General features: G+C 40.1%; 1 protein-coding gene across 3 annotated transcripts in view; it reads right to left on the bottom strand.

Moving 5' to 3' along the window:
- LOC148349779 (glutamate receptor ionotropic, kainate 1-like) overlaps positions 1-26751 on the bottom strand; it is a 33441-nt gene that overhangs the window by 4008 nt on the left and 2682 nt on the right. The window contains exons 2-15 of one of the 3 annotated variants that reach the window (XM_088321757.1): positions 22731-22898; positions 18071-18328; positions 15666-15847; positions 14522-14575; positions 13223-13393; positions 12258-12401; positions 10389-10496; positions 10275-10319; positions 9453-9566; positions 9184-9387; positions 8884-9107; positions 5560-5678; positions 3395-3612; positions 1517-1742 (exon numbers count right to left, since the gene is read on the bottom strand). In XM_088321757.1, coding sequence (XP_088177883.1) covers positions 1517-1742; positions 3395-3612; positions 5560-5678; positions 8884-9107; positions 9184-9387; positions 9453-9566; positions 10275-10319; positions 10389-10496; positions 12258-12401; positions 13223-13393; positions 14522-14575; positions 15666-15847; positions 18071-18328; positions 22731-22898 — 2235 coding nt within the window. The remainder of the gene's footprint in view (positions 1-1516; positions 1743-3394; positions 3613-5559; positions 5679-8883; positions 9108-9183; positions 9388-9452; positions 9567-10274; positions 10320-10388; positions 10497-12257; positions 12402-13222; positions 13394-14521; positions 14576-15665; positions 15848-18070; positions 18329-22730; positions 22899-26751) is intronic. The other 2 variants (XM_088321758.1, XM_088321759.1) reach the window with 2 other exon arrangements.

Genomic DNA, 26751 nt, shown 5'->3' with positions numbered 1-26751 from the left:
GACAAAGAATGCAAAGTGTGAAGTTCTTTGATGGGCAGAATGTTTGACATACGATAGGAATAATCTGGCGGCCGCCAGGGTTTATTTAGTCCTACCAGACTTTCATAAATTTGTATTATCAAACAAATCTAATAATTATTTTTGATATAGCTGCGAAGTTAATCAAAATAACTGTTCTCATTCTACACGCCTGGAGTCCAATATGTAGGATGAAAAGAAAAAAGTACTGTTAGTAAAAAAAAAAAAAAAAAGGAGTCAAAGTAGGAAAATGAGCCAAATTTGTATTTGTTTTAATGATATTGACGGCTCTTAAGCAGAGCGCAATGTTTAACAGTGGCAAAAGGACCTGAGCTATATATTATATTCAAAATGTGTTATGTGCAAAAAGGGTTTGTTATTGTATTTCATATTATATTGTTGTTGCACTAGGAAGGAAATATTTGTACTTTATATTTTGCTGTGTCAGGCGTTTTAGGGATTCTATGTTGCTTGACTTTAATGTTGCTTAGCATAAACAACTTCAAAGTTCACAATATGTAAAAGTCCACGGTAGATTGAAACAATAATGGATTTTGCAATAAAGTAGCATAATTAGTTTTTAAATGACTATTATTGGTAAAATATATATACAGTATATATATATATATATATATATATATATATATATATATATATATATATATATATATATCATCATATCTCATCTCTCATCTCATTAGCTGCACCGCTTATCCTCAGTAGGGTCGCGGGGGTGCTGGAGCCCATCCCAGCAATCATCGGGCAGTGGGCAGGGGACACCCTGAACTGATTGCCAGCCAATTACAGGGCACACAGGGACAGACAACTTGCTCGCTCATTCACACCTAGGGACAATTTGGACCGGCCAATCCACCTGAAATGCATGTCTTTGGATTGTGGGAGGAAACCGGAGTGCCATAAGGAAACCCACGCAAGCACGGGGAGAACATACAAACTCCGCACAGGAAGTCCGGTAGCTGGATTTGACACAGGAGGTTCCCAAGACCATAGAACTGTGCCGCACACACGCTAACCACTGCACACCGTGCTGCCCTATATATATATATATATATATATATATATATATATATATATATATATATATATATATATATATATATATATATATATATATATATGTATATATATATATATATATATATTTATTTATTTTATTTTTTTTTTACTTTTTTTTTTCAAACAAGTTTGAAGAGCCGTTGGGCAGCAAGCACTGGCCAGCGAGCTGAGCAGAGAGCCGGTTCTCTAAAAAGAGCCTTTCATAACTAGTGTTTTTATGATTAAATAGTTTACAAAGGCAGACACTAATCATATATATAGCCTTTTTGTTTTGCCCTAAAAATGCACCAGATCAATGCATTTAAAATCAAAATAAACTTTTCTTCTGGGGGAGCACGCCACTGGACTCCCCTGGACTGTCCACCCACCAGGGTCTCACATTATTCTGTAAGAAGCCGTGAAATCCCAAGCAAATCCTCACCGATGGGCGTGCCCACCCCGTATCCCTTGGAGTCGATAAGTCCTCCGATTTGAGTCAGGTTGCAGTTCCTCTGGCTGATGTACTCGATGCTGGTGGATTCCATCAGCATAGCGTAGTCAGTGGTGAGGACTCGGGTGATGCCCTCGCGGTTGTTCTTCACCAGCGCTGTGTTCTTTCTACTGCTCATGAAGGCCCACATCTTCTCATAGGTTGAGATCTTGGATTTCTAGTGCACAAAAAAAACTTTGAGCAAGACCTTTTGCGTCTATGATGAGAAAAAAAGGGGCAGCTGTACTCTCAAACCCATCCGACTGATTCAACTAGTCCCAACTTTTTACGTCTTATCTGGTCACTTGTAATCGCAGGCTATAATCCCTTGAGATAAAACCAGGCAAGAGTTAGTCAAGCTGGGTTTTAACTCCACTGCTGCTTGGGTGATTATTGATAGGTTTAGTTTAGTGGGCACTCAAAATAAAAAGAGAAGACATAAATTAATTTTGAACTTGCAAGGAGAACGGGCATAATCGTTACAAAAAACCCTCACTATGCTAAATTGTGTTCTAAAAGCCCTTCCTTGAACCTTTTCTTTTTATTAAATCTCCAACGTCAGTGGTCGGTAGTCGGTTCTGTACCACAGACCTGTTTGCACCCATTATATTCTCTCGGCCCGGCCCAATAACATTAGTGATATTTACAATTACATTAATTAAAAAATTAATAATAATAGAACGTTCACAAGCCCAAAACCACTGTGTAATCACTAAACCACTACGGATCTAGTTGACCTAAGAAAATGCATTCAACTTCATCTCATCATGGCACTATTTTTATTCATGGTCCCGTACAACATTGTACAACGTGGCACAGTGAATAAAAACAGTATGACGATGAGACCAACTTCAATATTGTTTCTTTTGTGGTGTACAATCTTGGCCTAGTGTTTCCATCGCAGCGATCTGGGTTCGATTTCAGTTGCATCCAATGCTGAGCAGTGATATACTACTGTTAAACCTCGGTATAACGCGCAACAAATGTTTTCTTTGAGTGGAAAAGAAATGTGTGTATTCACGAATAAAAAAGGTAAAAGTAAAAAAAATCAAGAACATTTTTCTTCTTTTCTGCGGCCGGTACCAAACGACCCATGGCCCGAAACAGGTCTGTGGCCCAGTGGTTGCCAACCACTGCCGTAGGTTAATTAAAGCAGATCGGGCGGATGGGTGTAGTGATCAAAGAACAGTAACATTATTGGACGATATTAACAATGATGTAAACAGTAGAAATAAACTAAAACTAGTCTGATAACAGGATAGTCTCTAGTGGATAGGTTCTGGCACTCTTCCCGCCACGATTTAGGTTCAGTTTACGTCACATTCGACCATTTTCTGCTCAGCTTATCCTCACCAGGGTCGCAAGGGCGCTGTGTCCTGTCCCAGCTGGATACGGGACACCCTGAAATGGTTACACAGCGCGAGACAACAAGTCCCACGCTTACTCATACCTAGGGACAATTTAGAGTCACCAACTAACCTACCATGTGGCACGCTAGTTTAGGGCAGAACCCTGGACCGCTGCACCATGGGGCTGACGTGTGAACTGCTATGTCACCCCGTTGCATTCAATGTTATGCAAATGGTGGTTAGGATTTGATGCTTTTACCATTGTTATGCGGTTCAATTCCTATTGCCACTAGTGTTGTGCAATAGTAGTTAGCGACAAAATGTATCGACTGATCAATAATTGCACAAATATGTTACCAAATTTTAAATTTGTCTGCATATTAGGCACACTGGAATACTATATAAGGCGCCTCGTTCAAATTTATGGCAAAGTTGGGGTTTTTGGGTGTACCTCAAAGTCCAGAAAATACAGAAGTTTAACCTTAAAGAAAGTCATGGTGGAGCCATCCCTCACGGCTCCGTATTCGATTCTGGTCTGTTTGGCCAGGTCGTCTGCTGAATCGATGGGCGCGTCCATACGCTCCACGGTGAGGAAAGCGGCCAGATTGGCCGTGTAGGACGATATGATAATCAAAGTGAAGAACCACCAGATACCTCCAACAATTCGAGTGGACAAAGCTTTGGGCATCAGCTCGGAGCCTGCAACAATAAGAATAAATTTCCTATAATTACTAGTACAACACCTTAACACATAACATACATTTAATTGATAAAATAACTGATCATAATGCTATTTTAAGCAAGAAATCAAATTCAAATCATTGAGTGACACAATAGTATCCCTATACTAAAGTCTTTTAACTGTAATCAAAATAATTAGAACTAGGAATGTTTGATATATTTTGTTAAAAAAATGTCATATTAAAAGGATAGTGTCTATTATCTCGAGTGGTTTCACATACTAATACTTTTAGTGGGTAATAGGTTAAATGTCTTTGAAATGAGAAGTTTGCGTAGTATGTGTGGAGTGACACGACTTGATAGGTTAAGGGATGGGGAAGGAGGGAAAATAACTCGTTTGGTTAGAGACCTTGCTGAGAAGGTTGATGAGAATTTTCTGAGATGGTTTGTACATATGGAAAGAATGGGTGAAGGCCATTTGACTAAAAGAGTATGTAGTACTAAAGTGGTGGGAAATAGAATGAGAGGAAAGCCCAACTATGGTTGGATGAATGGGGTGAAATGTGCTCTGGATGTGAGGTCGGTTAAATTCATGGATGCAAGCGTGTGTGCCAGGGATACATGTGAGAGGAAAATGATAGTTAAAAATGACTGTTATTGGCGCATATGATGCAAAGAAGGTAAACTGGTGTAAGCCGTCGGGCCTCTCTGCTGATTGCTGGTTGTGTGGAAGAGAAAGTCACCCTTTGTTGTGCTGTGGGCATAATGTTCGGTGTCAGCTTGGGAAAAGCGAAGGGGAACAAATGTTTGGTCAATGTGAGTGTTTTTTACTCTAGCCACCTCCCACTTGGGGGATATGGTTTTGACATATTGATTGATTGAATGACTGACTGAAAATTACCTTCCTTCTGCAAAAAAATGTTTATGATTTGAACATTTTCTCTTCCTATTTCAATTTTAAAAACATACCTTTAATCCCAAAACCTAATATTTCACTGATTACATGGTATTTATTTAATGACGATTGATCATCCCTATAATTTGAGCTTCCTGGGTGTTCAATGGCCACTAGAAGAATGTATGTACTGATCCTATAAAAAAAGGCTGGTATTTGCACCGATACTTGGTATTGGTACACACACATCGAGAATATACATTTATTTTACCTGACATGGGCATCACCTAGAAGTAGCTGACATAATTGTCTGCCTTTTTGCTGCTATCATTCTGCTATACCCCTCAAAAGCAAAAAACTTTGCCAAAGGCTGGGCATAAAAAATTGTGTAGTCTGGTCACTTTTAGTCACTGTAGTGTGTATTCTTCCTTTATTTTACGTTGCAGCGATATCTGTTGTGTCTTTGATTACAGTTGAGGGCGACTAAAATGAAAAGAAGTGCTACTGAACTGAAAAAAAGTCATAATAACCCACCTAAGATACTACAGAACCATATTAACTCGCATTCCTATCCAAACTCTACTAACCATACCCGACCCAAACCAAATACCAACTTTTAATTGGTTAACGAATAATCACTAGGGCCACCATTATCCTGTTCTTTTTTCACATGTAAAGACAACAAAAATGAATAAACCTAAGTGCTACTGACTGGAAAAAAAAATCAATATTCCCCACCTTGGACACTCCGGAAAAAGATGAACTCACCTTCCTATCTGAAGTCGACTAACCACAACAGAACTAAAGCTAAGTACATTTAAAGTACAAAAATTTATATTTATTTACTTATAACTAGGGCCACTATTACCCAGTTATGTCTTTATTTACAGGTAAACGCGACTAAAATGAATAAACCTAAGGGATACTGACCACCCAAAAATTAATACTAACAATCTTGGACACTAAAGAACAAGATTAACTCACATTCCTGTCTGAACACTGCGAACCATAACAGACCCAAACCTAAATACAATTTAGAACCACCATCAGCCAGTTGTATCTTAGTTTACCTTGGCGCATGAGTGCGCCAACGCCAAACCAAAAACTGTTGAGCAAGGTGAAATTGTTCTGGATCAGCGTGGACGAAGGGTTGCATGGATGCGGGTTGTACCACTCGTACGGCGTGAACCTGAAAAGGGAAGGACAAACCAAAAAATTGGGTTTAAAAAGGGGCACTGCCTGGACAAAAAAAAAGGAGATTGAATATTTTGTATCTACGATACAGAGTCCAGATCGGGTACCTCAGGAATGCATGAGGACAAAAATCTATTTTTTTTTCATGTGAATAAATATGGAAGCAGACGTTGTTAATGTTATATTTATTGTTATGTCTATACATAAATTAATTCAATCAAATTGTTTTTGAAATATTCAGAATCAAAGCAAAAATATATAAAAGGTCCCAGGTCCCAAGTATGCATTGAAAAACTCAAAATTGAGAAGGGCTAGCTCGGATATTTTTTCCAAAAATGAAATGGATAAAAAGATTTATAAAATAGTACAGAGATCCCTCTCTAATTCACGCTTCTGTTAATCTTCGTTCACTCCTTCACGGATTTTGAACTGAATTGATTTGGGTTTTTTTTTTGTCAAACCATTGTGTCGTGCTTTGTGTTTTGACAGCGGGGACAGATTAGGGAGGGTGCTTTGCGTTGGGTGGGTGTGACAATTTGTGTTTGCAACTGTGATAGGCTGGTGTGACTTTCTGTGTGCACGACTTTGACTCTGGTGTATGCTGTCAACAGTGGGCGGCAGCTGTCTCGTTGTCGTCGTCGTCGTTGAGTCACTCAAGGCGCCTAAGGTAATCCATAGTAGCGCCAGACTCGCTCGTGGGAGGCTCCGTAGTTCTCCGAAGGAGAAGGGGCTGCGACTGTCCTGTGCCGCCAGGCCTGACGGGGTGCGACCCAAGCAAACCAAGCAGACGAAGCCTCTAAAGTCCTTAGTACGTTCGGACAGGCCGGTGCATGATTTATGGGAGCCCCGTGGGCAGGTAGTACAGGTGATTGGGGTGTGGTCGCAGCGAATGGTTCGAAAGCACCACTGGCATTTGGACTGGGGGCCAGGGTTGCTCTCGAAGTCGCCCACCCTAAGAAGAACAGAGAGAGGAGAGTAGAAGAGAGAGAAAGCGAGGGACGGATAGAAAGAGAGAAAGACAGACAGAGTAAAATGCAAAAAGGGGGAAAAGAGAGTGAGAGAGGTGGGGAGAGAGTAGGAAAGAGAGGGATAGAGAAAATGAGAAACAAGAGAGGGAAGAGAGAAAAGGAGAGACAAAGAAGGAGAGAGGACCAAGAAAGAAAGAAAGAGCGAGTCTGAGTGGACTGAGTTGGATTCGTAAGGCTCCCCCGGGAGAGAGCCCTTCGCAGGACACCACGGTAAGGTTCCTAGTCTTTGTCCTGCAGCAGCTGTCTCCGTAAACAAGCTCGGAAGCATAGCATTTGCTAGCTCTTAGCGGTTCGTCAAGTCAAGTCAAATTTATTTGTATAGCCCCTTAATCACAAGATGTCTCAAAAGACTGCACAGGTCACAATTACACCATCTCCTAATCTTAAATCAACATGCGGGCAAGGAAAAACTTAAAACCTCAGCACGAGGAAATTGGGAAACCTTGAGAAGGGGCATCACAAGTGGTTCTTTACATCAACAAGAAATTCATGAACTAAATCAGACTCTGAGGAAAGTCTAAAGAACGCAACTAAACAGCGGGTGGTTCGTGGATTATCATCGGGTTCCAGAAGCGACTCAGGCGGTGTCTGGGAGAAGGTAAGAGAGATGCTGCTAATCTAGCCTACTGCCAACGGCCAGGCTAACAACTCCACCGCTGAAGACCGTGAATCTTGTCAACGCCAGGTCCACTAGCCATAAAACGGATGACATGGATCATCAACTCGTGGAAAACCGCTTAATTTGGGATGGTTTTATTTTAATCATCGCGGAGATCAGTCTCCATCCGAGGTCACCCGATGCTAGCAAGCAGCTCTCTAAATTGCTTTCTTACACTGAAAGAAGCCATCCACTTTTGTTTTACTTTTGTATAATGAGAATAAACTTATTATTTCCACTCCAATTATGTGTTGGTTTGTAGATCTATTATTGTTATTTTGTGACAGTCGTATACTCTCCGTCCGTAATGACATAATCTAGAGAAAAGTTTAACCCTTTGGGGGAGTTTATGATTATATATATATATATATATATATATATATATATATATATATATATATATATATATATATATATATATATATATATATATATATACATTTGGCGTGGAGCTAACAAGAGAACACTGGGTACATAGACAACAAAACATTTTAGTTTGACTTTACTATTACAGTAAATCCTTTTTTACAGTTTCCCTACTTCACGGATTTGCATCCTGCATTGCGTTCGGCATTCTGATTGGCTGATACTGTTTATTATTTGACCATACAGTACAGTAAATTCTGGATGAAAAAGTGCACCTGATTAAAGGCCACATACTTCTAATAAAATAAAATATGTACAAGCCTCACCGGATTTTAAGCCATAGGCTTAAACAGCCATAAAAAAGAACCCAGTGACTTCCAATTATAACATTTCAAGCCCGGGCACATCTGGGTCAAAGCACGTGGGGAATTTGGTGTTGAAGCCCTTGGCTGCAGAAGGCAAACAGAACCTGACGCCGTTTTCAAATGCGTCATTTTCAGTTATTCTGCAAGTCTTACGCCACGTGTTTTCGGCTCTTGAGACTATTCAGGATGGTGCATCAAAAGATGCACACATTTTTACTTGAATGAGGGCTGTGTTGCATAAAATATGAGCCCTATTTTTCCAGACAACGATGCGAGAGCTATTATAATATTGCCAGATTGCAACAGACACGTGTCTTGTGTGTTGTTGTAATTGGTGGTTTCTGCGGTAATGGACCAAATTGCATTCATTTTACTACTCATTCATTTTATTGGTCTATTTGTTATAAAAATTCTGTCAAATTTTAATGTTAATACTTTTCTTTCCGCCTTACTGCAAAACTATATTTAGGACAACTTTACAGCAGATGATACTTTTTCGCGAGACTGTATCCATCTATATTCATTATAAAACGTTAAGAATGTGTTCTGTTTGCCTTTTTACAAAAAAAAAAACATATATTTTTCCATTATCAAGCATTTTTGGAAAAGCAGCAGGAAGCCACTAGCGAGCGCCAAAGAGCCGCAGGAATAAATATAAGTATAACATATCCCCTATTTTTGTTTGCCGGGACCTATTAAAATGCCTGACGGGCCATATATGTCCCCAGGCTGTAGTTTTCCCAACCCTGCAGTATAACAACATAGTATCGTGTCTTCCATTACCTGGCAATGACAAAGAGCACGCAACTCACACCGGTGCAAGCCAGCAGAACGTACATCCAAATGTCTGGCGAGAGCGGGTTGAGAAAAGAGAAGACACCTGGATTGGTGCCATTGGGCTTTCGGTACAAAATGCTGATGCCGAGCGTCATGAAGGGTTTGGAGAAGTCGATCACTTTCTCGCGCACATACGTGATGGTTAATGGCGCCACAGCCAGGTCGGCTACCTAGAGGGGTAACTCAGATCAGGTCCTAACTCACTTTTATCAAGCCTGTGCAAAAGACAAAAGACTTTGTCCTCACGTGGTCAATGAGCTCTCGCACCATGCCGTTCCACTCTCCCTTGTCATTCTGAGCGCCGTACTTGCCATCAGCCACCAGGCGGACCTCGTAGGTGAAGCCCAGGATGTTGGAGAGCTCCTTTAGAAGGTCCAAGCAGTAACCCTCAAAGCGGTCGTTACCGACCAGTTCCTTGTCGGACTTCTTGTGCATCACGTACGGATTTTCCTGCGAGGACAATTTTGTCGCATTGTCATCGCTTGTCCATGCACTTTCTTTTTAGTTTTCCTCACCAGGATGGTGGTGACGATGAGCGTCCTATTGGCTAGCGAGTCGGTCACATTTTTGTTCGTCTGTGACGACTTCTCAATAAGGGTCATTCCTTTTACGGAACTCCATGTGGCGATCTGGAAAGAAGATGGAGCCATCTGGATTATTTAAACCAGTGCCTCTCAACTGATCTGACTTCAGGATTCTGCATTCCGCCATAATGAAAAATTGCGACCCACATCAATAAAAAAAAAAAACCTTCTCAAATGTATTTAATATAATGATTGAGATTTTTATGATGAAAAATAAACTGTGCCTTGGCTCATAAAAAGTTTACAAAAAAACACAGATGTATACAATAATTGATACTGTAAAGTATGGCATACTGTATGCCATAGATATAAATTGAAACAACCACAATATTGCTGATGATGTCATTGCATCGATGCAAAAGTACATGGCGCGTATGCCTTCTGCATGAGAGAACCGTGAATGAGTTTATGCTAGCAATAATCCGCGTGCACGAATGCATGCAGGACGGATCAGGCATGTGACAGCTGGACCCTGAAATCTCTCCTCAGCTGCTAAAGAGCAAAGTCAGTGATGTGATAAATGCTAAGTACGTTAAACAAGCACACTTGACATGTCATCAAGTCACACTTTAATTTCTTGGTTACTCACAAAAGAGCGAAGATTCTACGGCCTTATTTGATTACTACATACTGTAAAAACTTGGTCTTTTAAATCTGGCAGAGCCGTCTAGTCACGCTTGTTTAAATATCGCAGTTTTTCCTTTTTATATTGATTCCTGTACAGTGAAAAGACAACCATATTTGGAAACAAACCTTTATCCACCTTTTGGTGAGCCGATTTACGCCCTCTACGACACCCTGAGGGGACATAATAAATAAGTTAAGATGAGTGTGCTCATACGGGAGCAGGTGGACTAGCTTACTCACCCGGGTGCTGCCGTCCTCTTTTAGGCTGATGATGTCCAAGTCAAACTCCCGTCGCAAACCGTCGCTCTTGTTTAGCACAATGTGGCCAGTCAGCCCATCCCACTGAGCCTAACACAATAGAGCACACTAATAATGTACTTATTTTAATTTAAATTGATAACAACAGTGACCAGGTAATGAAGGGGTGAGGAGTCAGAAGGAGTCAGATCAGGCGGCCTCTCCTGCTACCAATAACTATGGAAACCAGGACTGTTTCAATAAGGGAAACACACCCCTACCCAAAAAAACCACACTACAGAAAGTGGTGCTTTGATAACCCAGGCGTTTAAGGAATAAATAAATCGTGAATATATGTTAAACTACTTAGTCAAAGGGAAAATAGTTCCATAGGATAGCTAGCAAAGCAAATAATTATTAGTTAGGCTGCTAAGTAGTTATTTAGGTATTTAGTTGGTTAGTTAGTAAAGGGTGAGAACTAATTCATTAGCATGTGAAGTAATAGTTTATTCGGTTAATTGGTAAGCAGTTATTTTAAAATTTGTTATAGAATAGTATTAAGTAATTTAGTTTGAGTAAAGTTTTTAGGTATCTAGCGCATTACTAAATTAGCTAATTAAAAAGTGCAGTAAATGTTTAGTAGAATTGAATTGAAGGCAAATTAGGCAGTTGGTCAGTTTTCTTACTCGATATGTCAGCTACTCTTTTATTCTGACTTTTTGATTCATTGGTCATAATTACTTCGCTAAGAAGTTAGTTAATTATCTACTTGGCCAGTGACAAGTTATCCATTTGAATAGTTAGTTGGTTAGGTAGGTAGGTGTCTGAATTGTTATTTAGCATGCAAACCAATCCTTTCGTCTGTTAATTGATGAGTAGTTATTTTGAGGTTGGATATTTAATAGTTAATGAGCTATTAAGTCATATACTTTGACTGAAAAGTAGTAGTAGTAGTAGTACTAAGTTACTAGAATATATTATAGCAATGTTTAATGTATAAAGATACTGTGATACAATCACAAATTAAATAAAGTTTAGTATAGTAAATAGTATGGTAAATTAAATGCTAATTAGGCAGCTGGACTGTCATTGTGTTTGTTATTACCTCATCAGTAAGTTAGTCTTTTATTTTGACTTTTTGACTCATTGGTCAAAATGACTTAACTAAGTAGTTACGTTAGTTAGTTAGTTATCACCTTGGCCAGAAGTCACTTACCTTGCTGAATAGTTAGTTAGTTAGTTAGTTAGTTAGTTAGTTAGTTAGTTAGTTAGTTAGTTGGTTGGGCTGCAGGTACAAATCGGGAAAATAGATTTAAATTGACGATTAAAAGCATTGGCGACTAATTTTGTCATCGATTCATAGGCGTGTTAAATGAAAGGAAATAAGTGCAATGCATTTTGTTGTGAAGTTACGGGTTGTAGTACCACTTTGGTCCGGCAGAAGGCACCCTAAGACCGTTTTTATAAAAATAGCTTTAATTTTTCCTAAATCCTTTTTTTATTGAACATTGCATTAAACAGGCAAACACGCTGCCGAAATACAGAGAAAAAATCGGACAATAAATCAATAAAATAAAATAAAAATAATAATGACATGGTTAACTCAACACAAGGGGCAAATTCTTAAGTATATTATATATTATTGGCACATTTGGATGGTTTATCATATTCAAATTGTTAAGTTACACTATTTTTTTATTGTTTTATATTACAGTATATCTGTTGTTTTGTAATCCGTCCATAACTTAAATATTTAAATAGAGGAGGAAAGAAAAAAATGTGTTTTTAAAAAATCTGATTCATCCATTCATCAAAGAAAAAATCGACTTAATTGATTATAAAATGAATCATTAGTTGCAGCCTACTCCATACCTCTTTGAAGAGGTTCATGTATCTAGGTCCAAAGCGCCAAGACTTATGTCTGTGACACTGCAGAGAACTGACAGTCATCTGAGTTGCACGCTGAGACGCCACAGACACCAAAAAGACGGCGTCGTACATCAGAGCTGCATCAGTCTGTAACATGAAAACACGGTGAGTGAACAGAGCTCCAAATATCAACATGTTTGCTACATTGATGGTGAATTGTAAAATTGATGTGGATAACCTGCCAACAGATTTTGAATCATCTTTGTTATCATTGTATTTCAAGAGATTATTTGAACGAGATTAGGGTTACACTCCAGTTGGCAAAAAATTATAAAATATAAACACTTATGAATACAGAGAAAATGTATATGTTATGTATTCACTTCTAATATAAAGTATTTATATCTGAAATAAGAACTATACAAAATTGGACTATAGCACTTGAACTGGGATATTTCACCTAAAACTAAAATTTACCGTGACAATTGACATTTTTCCATTGCTTTGGGTTATGAAAATGAAGTCAAGTGTAAATAAGGTAACAGTACAACGTAAAACCTTTGATTAAAAGAAAACAAATAAAGTAAAGAACTTTCTGCAAAAAAAATAATTCTTCTCAAAATAAAACACTTGTACTGCATGACTGCTTTAGACTTACATCAAGAGCATTAAAGTAATAACTGAACAAAACTGGAATATTTCACTTAACCAAGATATTACACTCAAAAAACAGGGTACTGCACTTAGAACAGGGACATTGCACTTTTGCTTTTTGGTAAGTTGATAGCTTTGGGGAAGAATCCATCCCTCAGTCTGTTTGTTCAGGCCTTGTGAGTTCTGAACTGTTGGCAGCGCGCGGGAAGGCTTTTACAGGAACAACAGAACCTATGTGGAAACCTGCCTAGCTATTATCACCAATTGCCACTGCAAAAAGTGTTATTGTCTTGAATTCTCTTATGGATTCTTACAGTCATCACACCACCCATAAGTCCTCCATCTTGCTTGGGTCCCTGCAGCCTTTCCATGGCCCATTTCTCAAGGGTGGAGGCCACCCAGGGGTCCTCGATGTTTAGCAATCGGAAGCCCGTCATGTTGACCCCGCTGTAACGGTATGGCTCCAGGTCCAACGCAAACAAGTCCTACGCCAAGCAAGTAGTAGTAGCATTAACATGTATCCAGTGAGTAAATCAATGATTTACTTTTGTAGTTTTTCCTTGTACTTAAACTTGTTGTGAGTGGGACACTTTCTAATATTTGACCACTAGATGTCTCTGTATTGTGTAGTGCAGGGGTCTCCAACACCCCTTAAGACCAGCTGAAGTGCCCGCGGAACTGTTCTAAAAATGATTTTCTTGTAAAATGATTTTTTTAGTTGTTGACTAAGTTTATCTTAGCCCACTTCCCCAAAAAATAACCTGTAATAACATTGTCACAACATAGTAATAACATGATATGTTGTGATTGTAGAAACTTATATCAAACTGGGTGCCCTGTGCACTAATTAGTAACAAAAGTAGCTCTCAGGTTGAAAATAGTTGGAGACCGCTAGTGTAGTGCAACCGAAAAATTAGTGCTACAACGCATAAAGAATAATAGCAACTACAAAGTGATCTTGTTTTTTTGCCCATTTTTTTACTTGGTTTTTGGGGGTACTGTAGTAGTAAGATAGCGGACAATCATGTCATCTCCTTCTATAAGACGCTAATGTTATGTAGATTGAATGCTAATTACTTAACCTACAAATTTTGTTTTTAAATGCATGTTTGTATGAAAGTCCATGTATTACTGCTTTTGATTTGAATCAATATTGCAGTATTTTTAATGAATGAAGCTTTTTGTACCACTCAAGGGGTGCTAAATAATACACAATGTGTCATTGTTTGACTTCTTTCCTACCGTCACAACTACCCCCTTATGTAGTGGAGGTGCAATCGCACTTTGTTGTATGACAGTTTAATAAAAAAAGTTTTCCGGAAGTTTTCATCCTGACTCCAAGGATTTGATTTTATTTTGGAAAAAAGTGATTTTGCCCAACGGTTTTCAATTTGATGTGAAGTCTCTGTCCGACAGCAAAAAAAAAGTTGCAAAATATTTCATCATTTTCAATTAACAAAGTACTTTTAACCTGTAAGCTAGTTAAGATAGTGAGTTGGTTAACTGAGAAAATATCCAAGCGTTATTATCATGCTAGTCAGTAACTCTAATAGGAAATTCAATCGTTTATTCGATAGGTTGTATCTCTAAATCCATTTCACGTTGTGACTCACCAAAGTGGTGAAGAAAAAGTGGTAGTACTCTGTCATCATTCCCATAGATGAAAGCTGTCAACAAACAATAATTGAATAAACATTTATATACACAGTTATACAAAAGACAATACTGAACACACAGTTAAGATCCTTCTGATGAGGTCATGTGGTAATTATTACAATGTGTTTCAAAATTATTAATATCCCTTGAGATGTAAATATCTCAGAAAGTACATGATTAAGGTAAATCAAATTTAAAAGTACTACTGTTGGAAACCGGAACTATTTGTTCTTCCAAATCTGAATGAGAAATTTGGGTGACGTTAATGATTTCACAAATGTTTAATATGCGCACAGCCTGAGACACAGTTTTGTGTATTGGTACCTATTGCAATATCTATTGCAGCCTTGGTCATCCTGGAAGGGAGACTACTATTTGTGTGGCCCCTTCACAATGTTTCTTTTTTTCCCTCATGTTGAAGTTTTAAATTTTTCCTTGCCCACATGCCGGTTTTAATCAGGGGAATGTTTTTTTTGGCCTGTGCAGACATTTGACACATTTTGCGTTTAAGGGCAATACAAATAAATGTAAATTGACTTGACTACTATAATGATCAATTAATAATATTCTAAGTAAGATGTAAGGTCGTGTATAAAACATAGGCAGCCCAACCTGACCCCGGCCTGCCGGTATTAAAGCCCGACCCAGCCCCAGCTTGATCAATTAACGTGATTTGAGGGACAGAGTCTGAAAAGAACCCGGATTTGTATATTTTATTTGTAAGGCCCCTTTCTCACCAACTTTTAAAAAAATGTATCAACCCGTCATTGTTATCGGTTTCTTTCTGTGTGGATGTACTCGCATAGTGTCAAGCACGCCACCGAGCACCCTGCCGAGCCCGCCGTCAAGCGCGGGAACGCGGTCTGCGCTGCGCGAGACGGGGACTGAATTCTCAAAGAACACAAAGGAAAAGAAACAAAGAACAATGGCGGCTGGTTAATTAAAAAAAAAAAAACAAAGTCAGCGAGAGAGTCGCCCTGCCCGAACCCAAACACAGTGAGTAAAATTTTAGGCCCGATTGGGTTACCTCTATTTGAACGGACATCAAAGGTTTTGAAACAACCTTGTATTATAGTGATACAGGTGGTTTTCCGAGGAGACCTGTTTGAGTAGTTCCGAGGCCATGCTGTAGGAGCAATCGAAGAGGATAAAGAATTCTTTGTCTTTTTTTAGCTCTTTCAGCAGAGGCCTCGCATCCTGGTTGCCTGGCGTCAGTTCGCGGATTTTTATCTTGAGGTTGAGCTTTCCTGGAGCCTTGATCAACTCCTGCATGCGCATCAAACCTACACAAAAAATGAATTTCTTAAAGGGACAGTGTGTATTTTTGAGTGTTCTGGCAACACAGTGCAGAGCAGCCCGGTAACACGTACTGTCCCTTTAAATCAGGGATGGTCAAACTACGCCAAATGCTGTCTATCAGGTATAATAATCAGTTTATTTGGTTTATTTGGTGTTGCAGCCAAGGGCTTCAACGCCAAATAAACCAAACAAAAATGTAAAAAGCCAATCGACACATTTTCTGATTTGTATTTATCAATTGTTTGTTTTGAGGCATGTCTGAAATGCCCCCCATTGCAATTCTATCCTTTTACTTTGCATGGACAGCTTAGAGTGCCTCATTGTTGACCCTGAGTAAGAGTATGTCAGAAGAAAGGAGTAGCAAGGTCGTGCCATCTTGTTGCAGACCTGGTAGAAAGCTAGAAAAAGTAGCACACACATTTTCTACATATTAGATTTATTGGCAGTTGAAAATCTCTTGACAGTGTTCTCTACACTAGTGGTTCATGACTTTTTCTGTACCACAGAACAGAACAGTTTGCTGTATGACAATATTCTTGCAGCTCATCTTAAATAATAACATTATTAATGATATCAATAATAATAATAACAAGTTCCAATTCGCCCTATGCTGTCTCAGTCAGATGCCGAGATTATAATTCATGCGTTTGTTACCTCCTGTCTCAATTACTGTAACGCACTACTCTCCGGTCTCCCGAAGTCCAAAATCAAGAGCCTTCAGCTGGTACAAAATAATAATAATAATAATAATAATAATAATTTCCTTGTATTGTCAGAACGAAATGTCGATTGCACCTGACCCGTTGTAGCGAGCCGATGCAGCCGCAGCCAACAGAGGGCGCCGCCGACCACTTTTTAAGTCTTAGGAATGACTCGGCCGGGGCGCGAACCACCGACCTCCCAGTCTCAAAGCGGGCGCCTTACAGAAAGCAGCGAGGCTTTTAACTAAGACAAGAAAGTTTGATCACATTTCCCCGATTTCAGCTTACCTGCATTGGCTCCCTGTTAGCTTAAGATGTGATTTTAAGGTTCTGTTCGTAGTATACAAAATCATGCATGGACTTGCTCCTTCATATCTTTCAGATTTAATTTCCCCCTATGTTCTGGTCCGGAGCCTTCGCTCTGAAAATGCTGGTCTACAAGTGATCCCAAGAGCCAAGAAGAGATCCGCAGGTTCAAGAGCGTTTTCCATTCGGGCCCCGGTGCTGTGGAATGCTATTCCCCCTTTGATTCGATCTGCAACCTCAGTGGAAATGTTTAGATCTAAGCTTAAAACACACTTCTATTATATAGCATATGAATAACCTATATTTTATGTTCACAATATGTATTAAATATGTATTATTATTATGTATTATGTGTAGTATTTGTTATTGCAAAATCCATCCTTGAAGGGGGATTACCTCATGTGCAGTCCCTTCTCAAGGTTTCTTCATTTTCCTCATGTTGAGGTTTTTTAGTTTTTCCTTGCCCTCATGTAGGTTTTAGATAAGGGGATGGTGTAATAATAGTCTGTGGTTTGCGCAGCCATTTTAGACTCTTTGTAATTCAGGGCTATACAAATAAACATGAATTGACTTAAATCCATTGTGTAATCACTAGACCACTAGGGATCTAAATAAAAAGGTAAAGCATTACATTTTATCTCATCATCACACTATTTTTACTCACAGTACCGGGCAATGTAGGTGCTGTATCTGAGGTTTCTGGTAACCACGGAAACCAGAACTTTAACCAGTGTAATCAGTATTTGTTTTAAGTGGGGAACACCTCACTAGCCAAAGAAATGTTGTGGAAAGGGATGGGCATTGCCAGGCTGTATTTGCCGAAGACACACCACAGGAAGCGGTGCCCATATGACCCAGGTGGTAAATGGATCCGTGAACCGTGAAAATATAAGTACAAAATACCAGAAAAAGATTATTGTTTTGATGACACTCTTATCCCCAGTGAGTGTTTCTTTATGTATTGCCTAGGTATGAGATTGGAGACAGTATTGGTGTCCAAAAAATCAAATCAATGACTATTTTCCTCCTGGCCAGGCCCATCTGAAAAGGTCTCTAACCCAATTCAGCCCGCAAATCAAAATGTCAACCTACCCCTGCTTTGAATAAAGCACGGATGCGGAAAACAATATTTAGATTGCTTGTGAAAAATGCTGGTGTACTGTGTGACATATTGTTTTAGAGTAAAAGGTTTGTACAAACTTGTGCTGTCCTGATACACGACAGTGAGCTTTTTCCACTTAAGGAAGGTGACCACATCCAGCACGGCCCTTGCGACTGCCGTGTACTCGGGGTACAGGTTAATGAAGAAAGTATCCCGGTTGTCCACCGACGGATGTTTCCATCGCGTTTGGATGTGAGGAACCTCCAGAGCATTGCAGATGGACTGGACCGCGCTTACTGAAGAACTATGAGAAGGACCAAACACAGCCACCACACCCAAGGACAGCTGGTCGCAAACTAGAAAGGAAAGAGGTCAGATTAGTACAGAAATGTCCGGACTATAAGGCGCACATAAAAACCCCAAATTAGCCAGAAATGTATGTGTGCCTTAAACCACAGTATGCCATTTACACTGCAGAATACAACGAATATGTGTGGAAATGTAAACAATAGTTAAATAAATGCATGATTTCACAATATACCACCATATTTGAACATTGTATGCAGTGGGAATCAAACCCGGGTTGCTGTGGTGAGAGCACTGAAAGCTAACCACTAGACCACTCACTAGTGAAGTAAATATCACACAAAAAGTGATTAGATTTAATCCCATCATTACACTACTTTGTGTTAGGGTGTAGTTAGCCTCCTACTGTCAGAGGGCCCCAACAAGCTTTGGAACTGGGTACAAGTGTGTCCAATTCCCACACACCTTTGCCTAATCATCCTAGCCCTTAACATAAAACTGTTTGGACACCGTACTGGGTTGGGTCATTGGGTCTTCTGCCATTGTCATCCTGATTTTCCTTTTATTTCCACAACCACGACCGGGTTTATTTGTGTTTTGGTACTACACTTCTAATATTTTTCGCAGTTCCAGTTTTGGTTTCTGATTTCTTGTTTGGGCATTTTGTTAGTTGCTTTGTGCCCACTGGTTTGTTTGGGGCTTTGGTCCTGGTTTTGTAATAGACACTGTCCTTGTTTTGAGCAACCATGTTTCCATTTCCGGTCTCCCCCCACTTGGGACCAACACTTGGTGCCAAAATTAATGTTACAGACTAGAGAATAGAGAAAACCAAAGTTGCCCAATAAGATATAAAGAAGACAACACGTTAGTGTATCTGATGATTAATCTCCTGTAGGTTTTAATCAGGGTTCATACACCTTTTTCAAGGCCAAATTCAAGCACTTTCAAAGACAATTTTTCATTTATTTCTGTACGTTCAGAGGAAGCAATCCGGCGTCTCTCAGTAGAATATTTTTTTGTTGTTGTTGACTTTGATGACTAAAATATAGTCGCTACTTGGCTGCTAGAACATATTTTGGGCTGCTCCTATATATGATCTACTATCTTTTCAAGTCAATGAGCTGCTATAAATTGACATGAATTCTGCAATTCTGCTTCAACAGTGCATGCGCAGCTTGACTAAGCAATACTTTTTCACAAACACAGCTCTTGGGTAATAATTGATTTCAATACAGAAGACAAAAAAAGGAACTACTGTACGTTTAAAAACAAAAAAATGTGCCAAATTTTGACTAATTTGATTGAAATTGATAGCTTTCAATCGTAGATACTGCTGACATTTCGCTTTTTGATTTACTTATTTTAACTTATATTTCTGCGTGTTCTTCTGAAGATCTCTAAATTGCCTAAAATAGAATTGTAAATAGTTATTAAGTTTATCATTTTATTTTTTATTTATAGTTTTTGGGAGTTAATATTTTCAATTTATATTTGATTGAGTTTGTGGGATTTTGTGTTGTTGTTTGAATTAAAATCTGTGTATTTTTTGTAGATCTGGGAATATTTTAGCTTTTATATTTCATGTGTTTTTTAGGAATCCTATGCAAAACATATGAAATCTCATCTCATCTCATCAGCTGCACCGCTTATCCTCAGTAGGGTCGCGGGGGTGCTGGAGCCCATCCCAGCAATCATCGGGCAGGGGACACCCTGAACTGGTCGCCAGCCAATCGCAGGGCACACGGGGACAGACAACTCACTCACTCAGTCACACCTAGGGACAATTTGGACCGGCCAATTCACCTGAAATGCATGTTTTTGGAATGTGGGCGGAAACCGGAGTGCCCGGAGGAAACCCACGCAAGCACGGGGAGAACATACAAACTCCGCACAGGAAGTCTGGAGCTGGATTTGAACCCACGCAGGAGGTTCCCATGACTTGAACTGTGCCGCACATGCGCTAACCACTGTCCCGCCGTGCTGCCCACATATGAAATCATTTATACTAAATATTTTGGTGCATAGTTGATAATATATCATTAAAAAACAAAATATCTGAGGAGCCGTTTGGGAGCTAAATAAGCTGTTTTTTCTCATTGAGCCGAGCCAAAAGAGCCAGTTTTCTAAACAGAGCTGTCCTCTTTGGTGCAACCAGTAGAGGACTGTGATGCCTCACATGACAATGCCATAATGCCAGGCGTGTTGGCGTCATTATCACGGACTTAAAAAAAAACAAAAAAAAAAACGTCATTTATAGAGTGGTCTATTAAGTCAAACTGCGAACAAACATGGCATTAGCAACCATTTCAAGCACTTCACCCAAAATTCAAGCATTTTTGCGACCTTGAAAACCCAATTCAAGCATTTTCATGGAATTCAAGCATTACGAACCCTGAATAAGGCTCTGTAGTCAGTGCAGCCCTTTGAGACTTTTTGTGATTAACGGCTATAAAAACAAAACATGACTTGACTCTGCATTGATTTGTTTTAGGTAAAATCTAATGCCTTTTCATATGTCATCTTTATCACTATTGTTATAGTGGTAAAGTGACACGACTCTCATCATGTCAACACGGATTTGATTCCCATTGCATAACATATTTTGCAACTTTAGTAGGTGATGTTTATCGATGTCGGTGTACCGCAAAACGTCGTGTAGTATTTGTAAGCGTGCAAATAAATAAGGTGCACTTTCAAATTTCTGCCTTATTTGGGCTTTTTGGGTGCGTCTTGCAGTCTGGAAAATACGGTAATTTTGAATTGCATTACTGCTAAACATCTGAGGTAGGGATAGACTGAAATGGTTTTTTCACCACTGATATCATCGATCCATCCATTATCTGCACATTGGGGCGGCGGGGGGCTGGAGCCAATCCCACTGGGCACTGGGCAGGGGACACTCTTAATTGGTTGCTAACCAGTCACAGGGTACACAGAGACAACTGACTCGCTCATTTACACCTAGGGACAATTTAGACCAGCCAATTAACCTGACATATTTTTTAAATGTGGTAGGAAACCGTAGTGCCCAGAGTAAACCCATGCAAGCATGGGGAGAACATGCAAACTCCGCACAGGAAGACCGGTAGCTGGATTTTCCCATGACCTCAGAGCTTAGCTGCCATGCCGCCCAGAACTGATACCAATTATTATTAAGAGGAGGCCAATAACCAATATTTGTGGCAGATATTCATCTGCTGTTTATGCTTAAATATTGGTGTAAGAATTTTTTTTAATCGTGAAAAAGAAACAAAGATTTTTTATAAATTCAAATAAAACTTGAATATCTCTCTGAAAACCTTTAGCAGTAAATAAATTAGAATTTCAACACAACTAACATGACTAATCTTTAGCTTAAAACAAAAACTAACCGTACAGGAATTAATACACCTCGCTACTTCACGGTTCCACGTTCGCGGGTTCAGAGCTTCGCGGGTCTAAAAAATAATAGTAATAAAATAAAATAAAAATAAAAATAAAATAAATTAAAAAAAATATATATATTTTTTTTTTAAGCATTTTTGAAGGGGCGTCGCTACTGCGCAGATTTTCACTTTTTGCGGGTGGTTTTGGTCCCCATTAACCGGGTCTAAAAAATAATAATAATAAAATAAAATAAAAAATAAGAAAAATAAAAAATCTTTTTTTTAAGCATTTTTGAAGGGGCGTCGCTACTTCACGGATTTTCACTTTTCGCGGGTGGTTTTGGTCCCCATTAACCGCAATAACCGAGGGATTACTGTATTAGGCTCAGCAGCAACTCATATAAAGGTACATAAAAACTTAACCAGCTCCCTTATCTGTTTTTACTAAAAATGTCAATACAACCAACATGACTCAAACTTCAACCGAGCGCGCGAATCAAGTGTTGGCATTCCTGACGAACTAATGTTATGGTAACAGCAAATCACTCAGCCTTTCACTTATAGTGCTTTTTCTGCTCTCAATCACAAACACGCATGCCTGATTGACGAACGTATGTTGTAATTAGAGCTAATATATCATTTCCCGCCTGAACGTGCTTCCTCAAAACAAGTTAACTACACTTTTTACGATATCTCTTAATCGCAAACATGCTTTTATATCACTGACACAGGCATGTCAGGGCGAATAAGCAGAGCAATTGCTCCAATGTTCCTGCTTTATGGGCTCCGCCCCCGGTCGCTCATCCAATCACATGGCGCGGGGTGGGTAGCGGGAGGTAAGTGAGTTAAGTGGAGGGAAGAGTGTTTGTAGGAGAAAGAAAGACAGAGTATCAGGCCGCTGCATCTGTGACTTAATAATAATCGGCAAAAAAGCAGATACCGATATTATTCAAAATCCCAAATATCAATCCCGATAATCGGCCTGCCCGATAATCTGTCGACCTCTATTCTGAGGTGATCTGAATGAGCAGCTAAACATAAAGAAATAAATTCAAGTTAATCATGAATTGTAAAGAATCTTGTTTACCTCTGCGGGAAGCCTCAAAACCATCTTTTGGATTGATGCGTTGAATGTCATAGGTGAGCGTAATGTTTGGCATTAGTGTCTTGTTCCTGTTGATGTTGTTCACAGCAAACTTGAACGCAACCTCGTCCAAACTCACCAGTTCACGCTCGCGCGTTTCCAGGATGCCGCCTGTTAAACGGATTCAACTTAGAAATCTAACAAACATCCTGACGTAGGGTAAATAACAGCACATGTGCTGAATATATCTAAACGGGGGAAAAAGAATAAGGATGTTGTACGGAAATCTTTACTTATTTTTAAATATTTAAAGGTCATTTGAGGTGTCATTAAAAAGTGTAAATTTAACTATTTCTCTATTAAGTATGTGTTAAAAATGTCTAACTGAATTCAAAGAGTCTGTATGCCCTTATGTTGCGGGTGTAAGTTGAGTTACTAGGGCTGCAGCTTACCATTTTTTTCATAATCGATGAATCGTTCGATTATTTTTTGAATAATCGATGAATATGATTTTTTTTAAAACACATTTTTAATTTATCCTCTTTATTATAATTGTAATGTTTTAACATACAGAAAAATAGTACACAAAACAACAGAGTACCTGCAAATATGTAAGAAGCTATTTTTCTCCCACCTTATCCAAAGGTCATTTTACAATTGGACTTATCAAACAAAACAAAAACAACAAAGAAGAGCAACACATTTCATTTTATATGTAGCAATTTTTTTATCCACCAAAAAATGTCACAAATGTAAACCCACTTTTGGTTTTTGGGTTAAATCTATTCGTATGATACACATTCCCAATAATGATGAAAATTATATATTATATGCTTACTGTGGTTTTCCAGCCCACCTCCATGCACTCAACTGCCATGTATTCATACTTTGCCTGTTTCCTCTCAAATGCTGCCTTTATTCCCTCCTCCCAAGGTACAGTGAGCTCCACTAGCCTTGCTGGCTATAGGCCACAGCACAATGTCTGGACGCAATGATGTTTTGGCAATCTCCCTGGGGAACTGCAACTGCCTTGTGAGGTCGACCTTCATTTTCCATTCACTGGCAGGAGAGAGGCACTAGTGTTTTTGCCAACGTTTTTGCCAGCCCTTGCAAACTGGATGATGTGTCTTGATGGAGGAGCTGGGCAAATGTCTGCCTCCTGTCTGCAAGCTTCGGCTATCTCTGCCAGCTTCTTCAGGACAGCATCATGCCGCCATCTGTATAGCGGCCTTGAGACAGTGCCGTCTTGCGGCCCGAGAGGATATGCTAAAGGAAAGCCTTGATGGTACTGCAGAGGGGGCAGATCTCATCAGTGCTGAAACACAGATGGAGATCTTGGGGCCAGGCTAGTGTGTTGTGCTAAGATCAGAAAGCTTTGCCTTGGTCGAGGGATCACAGGTCGGGCCCAGACATAGGCCTGTCCATTACCCCTTCCCATGTTGTCCAGATGCCCTGTCTGCTCTGAGAAACTGCTTTGATGGTATGGCCTTCCTAGTCAGACCTTGGTTTTCTTCTCCTACCTGGAAGCCTTTGACCAGCAGAGGGGGTTGTCGCCTCAACTGAGACCTGCTCGCCCTACTGGGACCCTACCCACCACCTGGCGATGTTTTAGCCTGCCGATTGCCTTGCCGAACTCTTCTTCTGCCCTCCGCCTCCTTCCTGTTCGAACTTTGGTGCCCGCTGCCCAAACCAGATGGTCGGAGAACTCTCTCAACTCCCTAACCATACAGGCCTTCTCCTTCTCGTATCCAAGGCTGATGGAATGCTGTGGCAGTTGAAGTATGTTCCGACCAAAGATGCCAGCGTCTGAGAGGCATTTTGGCAGCCCCAGCCACTCCTTGATAAAAGAGTTTGCCAGCCTGTCCAGCTTGATTGCAGGCAATTGATTGCACCTCAGTCACCTTCAAAGGCCGCATCACCTGATTTTATAGTATGTGCTGGTAACACCGTACTTTGTATTTGCCTGGCAGCTGGCTCTTATGAATACTGGCTTGGCCATCCTCAAGCTGCTAATTCACAGCCTCTCCCGCCTGCTTGTCTGAAAGCTCTGCTGGGAGCGCCACAGGCTACAGCTGAATTGCTTTGATAGTAGTGTTTTTCTCTACCCCTGGAGTAAAAATAGTATGTCGCCCCTAATACCTTTCCTTTATGACAGGCTTTTGGACTTGTATGGCTCGACCTTCATTCTTGCCCAACCAACCAGTTCATTAATCCTCTCCAGCAGTCTTGATGTACATGCTGCTGTCTGGAAAATGGTGGTGAAAACATCCATTAAGCCTCGAAACAGTGGTAGCCTTTGGCCAGATGGCAATTTAACTCCCCAGGCCATCTTCCTAGCCCCGATGAGGATGATTTTGAAGGCCGCGATGAACAGTATGGGAGAGATCAAACACCCCATCGCTATGCTCACTTCAAGCTGCAGACCTCTAATGCGGTCTGGCGTAAGGGGAAGTTGATCAGCTGGTGCGGGACGGACCCGAAAGCGTTTAACAGTTGATTTGAATCGATTTTTTTCAATTTGTTGTTGCAGGCCAAAGTGATACCTTTTTACAAAAGCACCTCCACGCATTTATTTTAAAATCTTGCTCACTTTATCAACACTGCAGCCATTATTCCGCTGTACCAGACGACCCTGCTGCAACTGTATCCAGACGTCAGCCTGGCAACCCGGTGACTGAGCCCCGCGCCGACTGCTGTCCATCTTCGCTGTACAAGACTCCCCTGCTGCGCCTGGTTCTGGAAGTCATCTGTGCAATCCCATGACGAAGGTCCACACCCAGCTGCCGCCGTTATCCCACCTCTACCCGACGCCCCAACCGTGACTGGTTCCAGACGTCAGCCTGGCGACCTTGTGTGTGAGGCAGGCGCCCGATTGCGTTCACAATCTCAGCTCCACAAGACGCCCCCGCCGCGCCTGGATTTGGACGTCAGCCTGGCGACCCCAAGACGGAGGTCCACACCCAACTGCCGCCGTTATCCCCGCAGTACCTGACACCTCCGCCGCAACTGGTTCAAGGCGTCAGCTGGGTGACCCCGTGATGGAGGCCTGCACCCGACTGCCGCCATTAACCCCGTTCCCCACTCCTCCACCGCGACTGATTCCAAGCGTCAGCCGGGCGACCCCGTGATGTAGGCCTGCGCACAACTGCCGCCCTTATCCCCGGCAGCGACGTCAATACCCAAATTAGCTGTTATCAAATTTAAAACATTTTCAAGGTTTTGGGCCTTAGTGGAACCCTGCGGACACGCTTGAATAAACTCTTCTTAGGGATTTGTTCCGCCCTGAACAGGCCTGATAAAAGCAAATAGGTGCAATGGAAAATAAAGCATGAAGGCTCTTCGAACTCAGTTGGACATTGTTTGAACATACTTAATAGAGAAGATGTTTAACTTTACACTTTTAAAGGACACCTCAAACAAGGCACCCCACCTTTAATCGGGGGAGCATTTGGCTGAAGTTGACAGGTATTTTCCAGGAGCGATTTTAGGTTGAGATCTTTGAGGGTGCTGAGTACCCAGATCATGGGTGGGCAAATTACAGCCTGCCAAAAAATGGTTGAAATATTATGTATATATATATATATATATATATATATATATATATATATATATATATATATATATATATATATATATATATACAGTGGCAATTTAGTGCTTAAATACAGGGTCTATAGATTATTTTGTCTTAATTCTGATTAAAAACAAATACTAAAGAAATACTGTACTACAAAAATACTACAGCAGTAACAATTTGATCAAATAAAACCATTACAGAAATGTTACAACAGAAAGACTACAAAATAAAACGTCAGTAATATTGAGAAATCACTTGTGAAATACTACAAAGATACTAGTACTTCTGCAGGAATACTACAGGAATACCACCACAGTAACACTATAATATTTCGTTGTCACAATATGTTAGCCCATTTGTAACAATGACAATAAAGGTATATTCTATTCTATTCTAACACAAATATACTGCTACATAAGTATTACGACAGAAATACGACAAAATAGA

Source organism: Urocampus carinirostris, chromosome 17, assembly GCF_059441175.1.
Source record: "Urocampus carinirostris isolate Australia breed hairy pipefish chromosome 17, RoL_Ucar_1.0, whole genome shotgun sequence".
Classification (NCBI taxonomy): domain Eukaryota; kingdom Metazoa; phylum Chordata; class Actinopteri; order Syngnathiformes; family Syngnathidae; genus Urocampus; species Urocampus carinirostris.
Note: the sequence above shows the minus strand (reverse complement) of the source record. Positions and strands in the feature narration are given on the sequence as shown.